The sequence below is a fragment of the Lacerta agilis genome, chromosome 5 (assembly GCF_009819535.1).
Source record: "Lacerta agilis isolate rLacAgi1 chromosome 5, rLacAgi1.pri, whole genome shotgun sequence".
Taxonomy (NCBI): Eukaryota; Metazoa; Chordata; class Lepidosauria; order Squamata; family Lacertidae; genus Lacerta; species Lacerta agilis.
The window spans coordinates 18,137,694-18,152,402 of NC_046316.1; the positions used below are offsets into that span (position 1 = coordinate 18,137,694).

The window sequence follows — 14,709 nt, forward strand, 5'->3', positions numbered from 1 at the left end:
AAGAGCAGCCCTATGTAATATTCTGCACCTTATTTCCCCCCAGATTTACCTGTGACACTTCCCAAAGTTTTTTTCCCCTGCCAATAGCAGCCACCCAGTGATGTGACCAGAGATGACCCAATACATTTTGCTGTTGTAGTTGAAGGACAAATGTCCACCCTTCTCCATTCCACTTATAGAAGCTGACTGGACTGGCAGCTGAGGATTTCATCATTACAGGACTGGACCCAGTCACTCAATGGTAGCAGACTAGCTGAGGTGGACACAGACAGATCATGTGGCATGTTCTTCAACCTCTCGCTGCCATTCCTCATTTGCAGCTTGAGGCATCTGCCTCACTCTACCTAACAGGACCTATTGACTAAATGTTTCAGAAATTAGGGGGACATGCATCAAACATCACATCTAGTTTAATGCACAGAATATATCCATAATTGAAAATTAACGCACGTTAGGGACTGATGTCACATGGCAGAAGTGCAGATTTGATAGGAGAACTGGCAATGGGGAAGAGAGCACTTAAATATTTCCCTTTTGGTCAATTTCTGAGCAAGACCACCCAACACTGAGATGTTTTTCTACGTGTGTGTGTGTGTGTGTGTAGAAATATTGGCGTCATTTGAAAACTATTGAAAACTATTGGTAGCATGAACCCCAACCTACAAGTTCCAGATTTGTATGATCCTAAAAAGTTCTTATTATAGGAACCAATTCCTAGGGACCAAGATCCCTTCTCCCCCTCCAATAAGATATTAGAGGGGGTGGGGGCCCCCAAAGTTGATGCTGTTTGTGCTCCATGTCTTGTATTCTATTCAATTCCTACTGAATCTGAAGTGTGTGAAAAAAATGTACTTGTGTGCATTTTCTAGTTGGCTCCAAAGGAATGCATTTCACTTATTATTATTATTATTATTATTATTATTATTATTATTATTATTATTATTATTATTATATACCCCGCCCATCTGGCTGAGTTTCCCCAGCCACTCAGGGCATCTGTATTTAGTGTGTTTTCTACAGCTTCTTTTGAAAGATTTGGATTTGGGCTCTTCTTTACTGCAGCAAAGCTGTGGATTTTGTAGGCAGATGGCGGGGGATCTTGGTGCAGGGACGGGCGGAAGTGGCTGCAAGGATAATGTGGGAAATGGAAGGGCCGCCAGGTTGGATCTGGGTACTGGATACTTCCCTTGGAACTTTTTAATCTGCCACTCGACCAGAAGATGAAGCAGGCATTTCTCCTGCTCCTCTTCCCTTTGATGTGATTCTCTCCCACCTCCTCTTCCTCCACCCTGCCTGTGGTTTGACATAACCAGAGCCCTGTTTGCTATAGCTTGCAGAGATGAGATGTGGATGAAAAAAATGGGGGTGGGGGGAGGAACACATGCAGGTGAAGCCGGAACTGCCTTATCTCCCAATTAAGTCAGAGATTTAGAGGTACAAGTGTGCAACCTAGCAACCCTAGTAGTAGATGGAAGCCGTTTTTCTCCTGTTTCCTAGAATTCAACAAAATACAAAACTGGAGTCTGGTTGGTGGAAGACACAAGCAGAACAACAGTTTCTTTATCTGTTCCCTTGTGTACAACTCTTTTTTTTTTAGCAGATTTACAATTAGTCTTCCTGTGCTTCATGAAATGTGGTGCTCTGCAACTTCGCCCCCTTTTTTCTTTTGTAAGGGAGCAAATAGCAGCATCCCTCCCCTCAATACGAGTGGCTTTGTTGAGACTGTACTCCAGATTTAATGAGCAGTTATAATACACCTCTGCCCCCTAAAGTGCAAAGGCCTCTTGACCTTGGATGACCCATCTACCCTCAAAAACAGCTGCTCAGCTTGTGTTCTAGAATCAAACGGCACTTTCCACAAGCGCAATGGGTGGAAACATTTCATACGTAGTGATCCATACGGACAAGCTGTAAGAGGTCCAGCAGAAAAACCTCACGACAGCTTCCTTGGCTGCTAAAGTGGATGGGTCAAATGCCACCTCCGCTAACATCAGTATAGCTTCTGAATCAAGGGAGTTACCTCTCCTCTCTGGGGGTCATTAGCCTTGCTGGTATTTTGCAACCCCCAGTTTCAAATGTCCATGTGCAGACTTGTTTGTTGGGCTTCTTCTATACAGGATTCAGACAAAGAAAACCAAAGCAGAATTTGAAAATAAAATAAAATAAAAATCAGGGTTTTTTTTGTTTCTTTCTTTTCTTTTCTTTCTTTCTTTTTTGTTCTCTATGATTTCTACTCCCTGCCTGCCTCTCCCCCTTTAGCAGGAGTTGACCAGAGTACAAATGATTGAGGTCAGGTCTGGTTACTTTACAAAACAGTGGATTTGCCGTTTGAGATAATGCTGGTACAAAGTGCCAGTTTTTAAAGATACTCTATTCACTGCCCTTTGTGCAAATCACCGGGTGGTTTACAACAAGCAAATAGGTTGTTAAAAATTTGTAAAATAATGCAACTCTTAAAACAAATCATGAACTCCTCCTTCAAAAAAAGAAAAAAAAGAAAAAAAAGAAAAATAATAGCAGCAGCAGTCAGGTCTCTCCTTCAAAGGCCAAGAAGGATGCAGCTAGTCACCTAAAATTATAAAGAGGTGAGATCAGATGCACCTTAGTAGGGAGGAAGTTCCACATACAAGGAACCACCATGCTAGGTGTTCTGAGTACTCCAGAACTACCACTGTTTGTTTGTTCACTTTTTTACAGGAATCTACATGGTGTGATCATCAATCTGTTGTTCTCCTGTGTTTTCCCATGCTTCCTCTGTCTATTTTGAGAGCTTACAAAAGGTGATGTTTTGGAAAGAGCAGTGTGGGGTCTGCAAGTGTAGACATTTCCATCTTTTTTTTAAAGAGTCATGGTTTTGATGCGTGCAGTGACGTTTTGAGCATATGAGCATATTGCCATGTATGCACACATCTTCACTATTACCTTATTAGCAGTGTTTATTTTTTAAAAAAACTTTTTAATTTGTGACAAAAAATGCCTTTTTGCCTTTTAAAAAAGTAAAATGAAATTTTGCAGTAGCACTTAAGTAAGAAAATGTTTAGCACATATATAAAGTTTGATTTAAAAAAGAATGTGTGCTCCAAAATAATATGTTTGGGTGTTGTTGTTGTTGTTGTTGTTGTTGTTGTTGTTGTTGGAATTTATGTACCGCCCTATACCCAATTGTCTTTCTCCTGTCCACATGACTATGGCATGCCTAACTTGGCTGGATGTACAGACACAAAAACTGCTATACTTCCTGACACATGAAGAGTCATTTGCAGTTCCACATGCAGCATACAGTGGGAGAGAGATGACTGGCTGGTGCCCAAAGCACCCCCAGATCTTTCTTTCCTCTACAGGAACAAATGCTACTACAAGGATGCACATGGCTGCTTCGGTTAAAAATCTGTTCATGCTTGAAGAAATGAAGAAACGAAACTTTAATGAATGGTTCAGCAGGGGTGGAATAGTTGCAGACCAGTTAACATGCTCATTTTACCGTGCTTAAAATATTTAATACATCATTAATATATATTTTTTTTCCTGGAAAAATGACCCTGGTAATATCTGAAACAATTTTCAGAAGAGAGAGAACAAAAACCATGAACTCCATTAAAGTTTCATCATCCGGAAGCATTCTGATTTGGGAAATGAAAGTGTGCTGTCTGTTGTGAGAAGGTGTCTAACCATTAACCACACAGTATTATCTGACCCCTCTTTTAAAAGATCACTTTTATTCCTTCTGCTATATATCAAGATCCCAAAGTTGGCCAGATGAGAAAATTTTTATCTTCACTTACCAGGGTGAATAGGGAATCCTTCTTCCTCTTGGCAATATTGTAATGCTGATGGCTGCAAGATGAGTCTATGAATGGACTCTACTAAAAAAGCATGAGATGATGTAATAATTCACTTTTGGGATGTCTCAGGACAGTTTTGGGTCATTTTGGGGGTGAATTCGGAGTGTGCTGTTTGTGGCAAGACATCAAACAAACACCAATGGATTGCATGTTCAATGTTTCTCTGCTATACGTACTAGCTTTCATAGACAGAAATGAAGGAACTGGCACAGACAATTTAATATGGTATTTTGCTACCCAAAGCTAAATTCCAGTATCTGAAGAAGTGTGCATGCACACGAAAGCTCATACCAAGAACAAACTTAGTTGGTCTCTAAGGTGCTACTGGAAGGATTTTTTTTATTTTTTTTTATTTTATATTTTGTTCTGAATTCCAGTGTGTCTCAGGGTGGTAAAATGTTCCATAACAAATTCATGCGTGTTTTGTCAGAGAAAAAGCACTTACCTGCTTCCATGCGCCCCAACTTTTTTTTGCTTGAAAAAATTACATGGGACATTTTTTACCTCAATGTATTAACTTTAACTGCTACCCCCCAAAAGCACCCCCCAAAAATCAACAGAGTTCATTAACTATTTTTTGCCTCTGCACTTTTTGTTTATAGAAGGAAAACTGTAAATCGTAGGTGGCTGAAGTGTGGGGATATTGTTTAATACTATGCAGGTGACACTATTCTAGAAGGACTATACTGTAGGTCTACTTCTGTGTAAATTCTGTAATGAAAAGTGAACCTGGGGGTTGATTTCAACCCTGGTTTTGGTAGGAAGGCTAGAGGAGGAACAGGAAATTACTTCTTGTAGCATCGGAACTGAGCTGTGCATTATAAAGGACAACTTTTTATTATTATTATGCACATATCTCCTTTGACTTTAATTAAAACTCTCTCCATGCTTGAAGAAGGCAAACAGTTTTCTTACTAGGAAATAATTCTCTTCCAGCCCTCTCAGGGCTCCACCGTAGTTTTTGCTGGTATGCCGTTACTTGATTAACATAACAAATATAAGAGGATCCTGTAGAGAGGCGTCTATTATGTGACAGGTCCCATTACCATCTGCGGTAGATGGCATCTGTTTTATGACTGTAAAATGGGTGTAATGTTCTCACTGTTTGAGTAACAATGTCTCAGTGGAACCTCAGTAATGAAAAAGTTCCGTTAACACAAATGTATGGTTTCCAGCTCCAGGGCCATGGAAAAGTCCACACCATTGTTCCCTTTCAGACTTGTGTAGAATAGAATAGCAGTGATTTCTAAACTGTATTCAGGGCACACTAGTTAGGGGTCACGAAGAGTCGGACATGACTGAACGACTGAACAACAACAAGCTAGGGGAACTGAAATTTTTCAAAATGAAACTGCCATGTTGTCTAAGAGGGCGGACTTAGGTATTATGGCACCCTGTGCAAGGCCAAAATTTGGTGCCCCATTCAGCCCTCACGCTGCCTTCCCAAAGGTGGGTAAAGAGGCACCCGGCTTTGGGAAGGATGCATGAGGGCTCTGGCAGGATCCTAGCACCCTCCTACTTCCTTCTCAAAGCTGGGAAAGTGCTAATGAGGTTTTGGGAGGGGAGGACTATAGGACCCTGTCAGAGCCTCACGCCTCCTTCTCAAAGTCCAGTGCCTTGCTTACCCGGCTTTGAGACAGCAAGTTCTTGGCTTAGCGTCTAAATCTGCCCCTGTTGAGTGCCACTATATCTGTAGGAGCAGATAAGCCACATGCAGCAACCACTGTCCAATGTTAGGGGAGGGAAGAGATGTAACCTCTAGGAAGGATGTTCTGCAGGCTTCCTTACGCAACCTGTTCTATGGCTGTTGCCCAGAAAGTGCAGGTTGTCTCTGGACCATGACTGACTGGAAGGCTGAGGGCAATGAACTGGGCTATCCCAGAATTGTGAGAAGGACGTCTACCTATTATTCTTAGAGATGATAAAGAAGCTACCTAAGTTTTGCATTGTGTCGAGTATGCCTCAAATATTTTTTTTTTCCTGGGCATAAAAAGGTTGAGGAACAGCTACCTTAAAGGGAGAGAGACCCTCTTAGGGGTTGGAACTGGAAACTCTGCAGAGTCTTGTTAACTTTCATGGGTCTCATCGTGCACCAACATCCTCTGTAAAACAAGTTGCTGAGTTCCCAGCTGATATAAACGGCAGGTACGAAAATTCATGATACCTGCATAACTGAAGCTGAACGAGATGTCGCCCTTATAACGGTATTCAGACCACCTGGAAAAACACATTGATTACTTCCCAAAGGTAGAAAGTGGCACTCTTTCCAATTTTATATTCCTTGAATATCATAATTGCCTATAATTAGCAAATTGCTTACTTTATTCCAGTCATTTTTGAGATGTCATTGGACAGAAACCATCTAGAGAAACCATCCTTGTGAAGTCCAAGATAACCTGTCTTGGTTGATTTTCTTCCCCTCTCCTTACTAATAGAAAGTGCCAACTCTCCTTAACCGTATTCTTAAATAAATAAAAATGCTTGTCTCTGAGCAGTGAAGCAACCTGAGCACTTGCTGGTATTTTAAAGGTCACGAAGAAACAGTGTAGGATCTTCTTTTGAAAGATCTTTGAATGTTGACAGTGCTAAAACTCCCACTACGCACCTGGCATCTCTCAAGGTGCAACAGCGCTGAGTACCAAGCTGTTAAGAAACGAAAAGGCAACGCTGTTCATGGAAACAAAGCGATTTCTTAAGTCTCCTGCGCAGCCTCTTGGATGTCTCTGCTGTCAACAGCTCATCTGGTTTGCGTGTGGCTACAGCAATTAGCGGAAACTTTTATGACAAACTGCATAAAGAGTTAGGGCACACTCCTGACATTACACTTGCACAGAGATAAATGTAGCTCATTTATTTGTCCTTGTTTGAAGCAAGGACCCGGGAGCCCAGTGTCTGTCTTGCCTTTACTCGATGGCATGCCCCCATCTTGTTCAATGGGACTTAATTTCCAAACAATAGGATTGCTTTGTCTCCGGAAAGTCTCGGACAATTAGAGAAGTGAGAGGCTGCAGGCTTCCTTTCCAGTATTTATTTCTTTGCTCTTCGTTCTCATTTTTTCTCTCAACAGGACTAGATTGGTATGCTACCAACTACTAACCGTAGAAATTCCTGACACGCAGCTAGCCAATGTTATTTTGGGGACAAGCAAGGGGAAGCCCATGGAACCCTGTTGATGGGGACTCATACCAGAGCAAATTCTACCCATAATAATACGAAGCTGCATTACATCCCATATTATTTTGTCTCACAGGCAGCAGGTCTCCAGTATCTTAAACTGGGACTTTCCCCAGTCCTGCTATTGCAGGTCTTTTAAGCAAATGGTTGAAAATGGGATTTTTGGCATGCAAACCAAGAGCTCTGCTATGGAGCTATGGGCAGCATTCTGGACTGACAACATTTAGGGCAGGGATGGGGAATTGGTGAGCTTCCACCATCCCTGGCAATTGGTCATGCTGGCTGACGGTAATGGACCACAGGCTATCCATTTTTGATTTAGGGTTTTATTGGGTATAGTGTAGGGTTACCAGACGTCCCCATTTCCCAGGGACAGTCCCTGGATTTGTCCATAAGTCCCCAGGCAAATTCCATCCCCAGAATGTCCCCAGATTTCATCTAATTTCCCCGGGAAACGCAGCAGCAGCAGTCTCAGTAGCCCGGAACAGTTGGCTCTGGCTGAATTCAGGAGCTGCTCGGAAGTCCCCATATGATGTTGGTGCAGGGGCTCTAAGATGCAGCTTCTGGGCTGTCTCCAGCTTCCCTGACCCCATCAACTAAGCTGTGAAGGGAGGCTTCACGCTGCCTATTGGAGCAGCCTCCCAACTCCTACTTGCGTGCAAGCAGGAGAGGGCAGGGATCTCACAGTTAGGCAACGGGAAGCCTCCCTTCCCAGCTGAGGGATCCCCGCCTCCTCCTGCTTACACGCAAGTAGGAGTTGGGATGAGGCTGCTCCAAAAGGCAGTGTGAAACCCCCCTTCCCTCTGCCACTGCCATCGCTGCAGCATCAATGTCCCGAACATGTAGTATGTATGTATGTATGTATGTATGTATGTATGTATGGTGTCCCCGGATTTATTGAAAAAAATCTGGTAACCTTACTGTAGTGGGCACTTTGAACCAGTTAAAAGTTTCTAGATGTTCTTCAAAGGCAATCTCATACAGAGAGCATTATAGTAATCCAATGTGGAAGTTACCAAGGTATATATTTCAGACAACCTAATGAAAAATGAAAAAATTGTCCAGTAGCACCTTAGAGACTGTCAGGAGTAGCCCAGCTACTCATGAGGAGAGGGAGACAGGAAGCCCTGCTCAGGAGCAGGGCAGGGAGAGCTGCTTTTCAAGGGAAGAAAGCTCACGAAGCTATAGGGAACCCGAGCCCCTTTTGCAAATGGACTCCTCCTCCTCCTCCTCCTCACCCAGCTTATCACAGGAATTGTCTCCAAATGAGGGAGTGGAGCAAGGGCTCTGTGACACTGCTGAAAGAGCCAGCACCACCAGCCAGACAAGATTGGACAGAAGCCCACAGCTTCCAACACAGGCACAGCGCAGGGGGGCTAGAGGACCCAGGTGTTGGGCGGGGAGCCGAAGGAATGTATTTCCAGATTCCGATAGTGATTGAACGGTCATGTTTTTGACTAGCTCCGCTTGTAAATAGCTATGCTTAACAAATAGCTTTAGTTTTTCAAAAGAGGCTTTGTTGATACTCATGAGCAGCACTGGAGAAGATCTTGACAGCGACCAACTAAGTTTGTTCTGGGTGTAAGCTTTTGTGTGCATGCACACTTCTTCAGATACAGTCAACCTAATGAGTTAACTGTGGGTGAACTAGGGACCAGACATGCTGTAAAATTGGTTAGCCACTCACACTTGATCAGAGTAACAACAATCTTTATTTTTTGTTTTTTTAAAAAAATCTAATGTGTCACCAATCATAGAGCAGGATGGTTCGGCTTCCCACAGTATAATTGTCAAGAATCCTGCCCATGAAATGCTTCAGGGAGTCGTAGTACACGACACAGGAAGTTTCCTTATTTGCTGTTTGATACCCTCCATCCTTTTTTTTATTTTTTAGAAAAGAGAGGAAGAAGAGAGGCAAAGAGGTGAAGAGCAGATACGGCAACAGGAGGAACGCAGGGCTCAAGAGCTGTACCTGAGCCTCAAGCAAGCCCAGCAGTATAGCCTGCAGAATGAAAAGGAAGACCATGAATGGGAAGAACAATGTGAGTAAATTTTAATCGACAGGGGTTTTTAAATGATGCCGAGATCTTGGTTTTAGCCTGAGCAAAAGGCAGTGTTATGCCAAACGATTTGTGAGCCGGGCCTTGAACGGAAAGCATTGCGATCCGGAAGAACTGGTAGGATTACAAAGGACAAAAACATTGGTGCCTTTCTAAATGGCTCAACAGGAAGAAAGAGCTTTGATAGCTTACACCAGGGATGGGGAACCCGTGGCCCTACAAATGCTGATAACTGCATTTCCCACCACCTTGACCTTAACACCAATGGTCATGCTAGCTGAAGCTGATGGGAATCTGGAGTCAGACAACAAGAGGAGTGTGGGTTTGTAGGAGCAACACCTCTCCTGTTGATCTTACAGGGATTTTAACACAAACACTTTGCTCCAGTATTTGAGCTTTCAGCATTGTTTTTGCTGGACTGACGTGATTTTTCTGCGTATTTTCCATTTTCCTTGGTGAGTTCTTGTTTATGAATCTTGTGCTAGCTTATTGCTACTTACTGGGTCTCAAAGAATACAAAACAAATTAGTTGGCCCAATAAAATGCATAACCACCTTATCTCATTTCATTTTCATTTTTTTGGTTTATGAAGAATGCTAATAAAAAGCACCAGAAAAAAAGCAATATGAAAGTGAATTTTATCTGCATCATCACTGTATTCCCTACTTTAGTCCTGGAAGAGAAATATATTGGTGTGTTGAGAATCCTAGTCAAGGACAGTGAAACTAATAGTGATAAGTGGAGTTTACTGGCTTTAAACTTCAGACTCCGGCCTAATTATTTAAAAAAAAGAAGATGAGCAAACTTTTCCAGGGGTTGTACCACTTCAGACTGCAGGTACAGTTCACATGGTTGAGAGAACATGTAAAAAAATATTAATCCTGCACTTTATTCTTAGTATTTCTGAGTTGTCTGTATCCAAGGTCCCATCTGCACAATATAAATTTAAAGCAGTACCATCCCACTTTGTACAGTGGCTTCTCTTGCGGCAGGCTTCCTCAACCTCGGCCCTCCAGATGTTTTTGGCCTACAATTCCTATGATCCCTAGCTAGCAGGACCAGTGGTCAGGGATGATGGGAATTGTAGTCTCAAAACATCTGGGGGGCCGAGTTTGAGGAAGCCTGTCTTGAGGAATCCTAGGAGCTGTAGTTTCTTAAGGGGGATGAGAGGTGTTAAGAGACCCCTACTCCACTCACTGTGCTATAAATCCCAGAGTGGTTTAATAATTTCGCCTACCTCCACAATAGTGTGGTGTTGAGGAATAGGGCCAGCCCACTGCCAAAGCAGTCCCTGTGCTGGGTCTTCCCACCAGAGGGAGATATAACAGGCCTTTCCCTTTGGCTGGAAAGATTCCAGGTGAGCCTCCCTGCCAGATTGGCCAATGGATTGGCTGCCTTATTGACCCCGGGAATAAAAGTGGGACCACTGCATACCTTTTCTGGATCTCCCACCGTCCCTCCCAATAGTTGTACTTCGAACACCCACTTCAGTGGGTAGGTTGGATCTGACCTTGCTATAGATGCAGTCAGTTGCCATATTCAGGGCAAAATGCAAAATGCCAACTTGATCTCTTTTATGTGCTTAACAAGTTCAAACTGGCATTCCCAATATATATATATATAATGTTGTCGTCCTTCTGATTCCCTTTGTGTCATATTTGTTTAGATTGCAAACCTTTGGGCACGGGCTTGTGATTTGTTTTAACTTTCTGCTGTGATCTGGTTAAATGTTAAGCACTTTACAAAGTAACAAGCAAAGTAACGCTGCCTTGCGTTGGGTGCCGTTGTGGATCTCAGTTGTGTTAAAGCAGGGGCCACATTATCTATGAATACAACCTTATTCATAGAATTTGGAATAATTTATTGAATGTCAGTTACCTAAGGACTGTGACCTGCCATTCATATGGGATCAGGTCACTTTGAACCAAATTAAATTTGCATGTGACAAATGATATTCCCATTAACTATGATTGTACCTGGCTTCTAATCAATGAAAGGGGGGCGGGGAGGAATACTGATTATTTCAGGAATCGTTCTAAGCCCTGTTGCTGAAAAGGAGATATTGTCTCTTTGTAGCAGACTTGGAAGGGACCTTAGTATTGGGATTGTCTGTCATTGGGGTTACAGTGGTACCCCGGGTTATGTCCTTAATTCATTCCGGGTTACAGTACGTAACCCGAAAAGGATGTAACCTGAATAATTTGTTCTGCGCATGCACTGACCGAAAAAACCTGAAAAATCGCTTCTGCGCAGACCGTGAAAACGCTTCTGTGCATGCGCAAACAGCAAAAACGATTCTGCGCATGTGTGAATCGCACACACTTCGGGTTGCGCGTCCGGATTAGCGGAGTTCGTAGCCCGAAAAGTATGCAACCCGAAGCGTACGTAACCCGAGGTACGACTGTATACAGAATCATAGAGTTGGGAGGGACCACAAGGGTCAATTAGGCCAACCCTCTGAAATTCAAAAATCTTTTGCCCAACGTGGGGCTCAAACCTATGACCCTCAGATAAGGAGTCTCATGCTCTGGCAACTGAGCTATATCCTAGTGTCACATGATTTCTGCCCTTTTATAAGTGATCCTGTGTGGATATATGGGGGAGCGGGGAGACAGGAACTTGGTAATTGTAAAATAAAAATATATCTTCAATAATAGTAAAAAGCCTTATCTCATTACTTGAGAGAAGTGGTAACCTTTTCACCACTGAAAGGAGAGGTCTAGACCTAAATGAGAGACCACTGACCCATTTCTCCCTCCTAAGAAAGGAAGATGGCCTTCTTGGAGGCTGCTCCCAGATCGTGGAACTCCCTTCCACGGTGGGTAAGCTGGTAGCGCTCTGGTTTGCTTTCAATAGCAGGCAAAGACTGTTTTGTTCTGACAGGCATTGGCAACTAACTGGCAGAGTCTTCTGAGGGTGGGTGTTGTATTTTTGTTTGTGTGTATGCTTTTGTGTTTTGTAGTACAGTGGTACCTTGGTTCTCAATTGCTTTGGTACTCAAACAACTTGGAACCCAAACACTGCAAACCTGCAAGTAAGTGTTCCGGTTTGCGGACTTTTTTTGAAATCCAAACGTGCTCCGTTTTGAGTGTTATGCTAAGGTTTGTCCGGTTTTGCTATTTATTTTGTTTTTTTGAGGCTCTTTTGTTTTGTTTTTGTGACTGTGTGGAGCCCAGTTCAGCTACTGATTGATTGATTGATTGTGTGACTGCAGTGCATTGTTTACTGCTTTCATTTTATAGATCAATGGTCTCGTTAGATAATAAAATTCATGTTAAATTGCTGTTTTAGGGGTTGTTTTTAAAAGTCTGGAAAGCATTAATCCATTTTGCATTACTTTCTGTGGCAAAGCGTGCCTTGGTTTCGGAACGCTTTGGTTTTGGAATAGACTTCTGGAACGGATTAAGTTTGAGAACCAAGGTACCACTGCAGAATTTTATTAGAAGTTTTTAACATATTAGGAAATAAAATCCAAACTCTCTTATATAAAGATAATAAAAGGAATTATATCAAAACCAAAGAGTAATATAGAAAAAAAGAAAATACAAAATACAATATTCATGATCCTCATAAAACACAATTATATCTATCTATAGTTCTCCATCACCATTTTATCTCAATCTTCCACCCATGTTTTCAATGCTGTTTTTACTTGGGTCACACCTGTTTTCTTTTTAATATATTTATTGTGTTTTAACTTATGCCGTGAGCAGTCTTGCCCCATTTACTGAAATGACACCTCTGGTCCTTGCTTGTATCTCAGGCTTGTGCCTTCATATGATCCAAGATCATAATCATGCCCTGTTGTTACCCCTCAACTGTATGGCAATGCCAGCTTGGCTTCTGTCCACCAGCATCAGAGGCCAGGAAGATGCAGCGATGTCAGTGTTTGCGTCGTTTTGCTATTATGTGCCGACTGCAGGAGCCAAATTATCCATTAGGAGCAGCGCCAGGTCCCATCATGTCTTGCCACCACCAAGTCAGCGGCTGTGCTCAGCAGTGCCAGGGGTCGGGGGGTCGAAGAGGAGCATTGGTAGCGCAGCTGCTGTGGAGGGTGAACGTTGCAATGATATTGATGACACTACTAATTTATTTAGTAGATGGAATTTCCAACAGAATGGGGATTCATCTCATCATCCCATTGCTATTTATTGCCAAGTCAATAGGCAAAGCGTTACTAATTTTAGTGTTCGGCTTAATTCACTGCTGTGGTTCCTTTCGTCGAGCCAAACAAAGATCAACACCATTCTTCTATAGGTAATTGAAATATATAGCCTGTTAGTGCTAAAAAAAAAAAAAAACCCAAACTATGTTACATGGGCATTTCTCAAACGTGGATACCAGTGCTTCATTTCATTGCTGGGTCAAAGCAAGGTCTGGCATGATAACATTCACCCAGCCAGATTCCTCTGGTTCTCACAAGTAGGACATGGTGGTGATGGCTTCCCTCTTGACCCCGGTAGGGAGCTTAGAGATGAAATCCAAGCCCACAATCCTGAGGGCGAGATGGCCCCCTGGCCATAAATGGCTGCCTTATGCTTCTTTGGAGAAAAGCAAAACATTACACTTGTGAACACGCTGGTGTGATCGGGGCAAGACCTGTCCTCACACCTGACTTTGGCTCTCATTTGCGCTCCTGGAGAGATGTGTCTGTTCGAAGATCGCACAGAAATGCACTGTGGTGTGCCATTTCTTCCCTCTGCACAAACGGCACCTGTCACAATGATGGGCATTTTGCCAGTGCACGGATAACAGGCATGCACTACTTGAATTTTCATTGATGTGATCTCAGCTTGCGTGTTTTCCTGTTTTCCAAAAATTATCCCCACCCCCATTCAACTGAAGAACAGAAACATACCATGCAATGTTTGCAGTCAAATACCATTTCTATCTTGAATATTTATTGTGAGTTGTTCCCAAATTAGCTACAGACCAGGGACTATTAACAAGAGAGCAGCTGGAGCAAATCATTAAAAAAATGTGATGCATATTCATGCGACATTCTTATAATATACATCCAAGCCTAGCCCTGTGACTCACTGCTCTTCAGAAAAGCAAAGGAGGCCATAAAATATGGAGATCTCCTAATCTGTCCCAAATGATGCGGCTTGCTCAAGTTCATTCCCAACACAGTAGGAATTCGTTGACATCTTTATCAAAGAACTTGCGGTTAGAAATCCTATCAGAGCAGCCAATATGTTTTGCTGTTATGATTATTCTGCACTTGTTTTTCCCGTGCTGGTAATGCATTCTCCATTTTAGACCCTAGCCCCAATTTCTGTCTACATTTTTATTTCAATGAAATTTTGCCTCATTTACTCATTTATTGCATTCATACAGTGCTTTTCTGCCAAGGCACCCAAGGTGGTTTGTAATTATAAAATACCAAAGCAAATATTTGGGATAAAATATACAGCAACAGAATCCTCTCAGGCTGACTGATGGTCCCTTCAGGAGCTGATAGCAAAATTCAAAGAAGTGCCCGTTTCAAAGCAGAGCTGAAATTGGGTTTGTGTGTTAGTTTGAGACATGTGAATTAGGCAGGTTCATATTGAATTGAAAACAGACCCCTCATTCCCCCCCATAGGAAAGATGCATCCTGGTTGCTAGGGGAAAAGGAAGGACAAACTATG

At 42.6% G+C, this 14,709-nt stretch overlaps 1 protein-coding gene across 2 annotated transcripts in view; it reads left to right on the plus strand.

Moving 5' to 3' along the window:
* SH2D4B (SH2 domain containing 4B) overlaps window positions 1–14,709 on the plus strand; it is a 76,593-nt gene that overhangs the window by 24,366 nt on the left and 37,518 nt on the right. For both annotated transcript variants that reach the window (XM_033148774.1, XM_033148773.1), the window contains exon 4: window positions 8,911–9,058. In XM_033148774.1, the coding sequence (XP_033004665.1) occupies window positions 8,911–9,058 (148 nt within the window). The remainder of the gene's footprint in view (window positions 1–8,910; window positions 9,059–14,709) is intronic.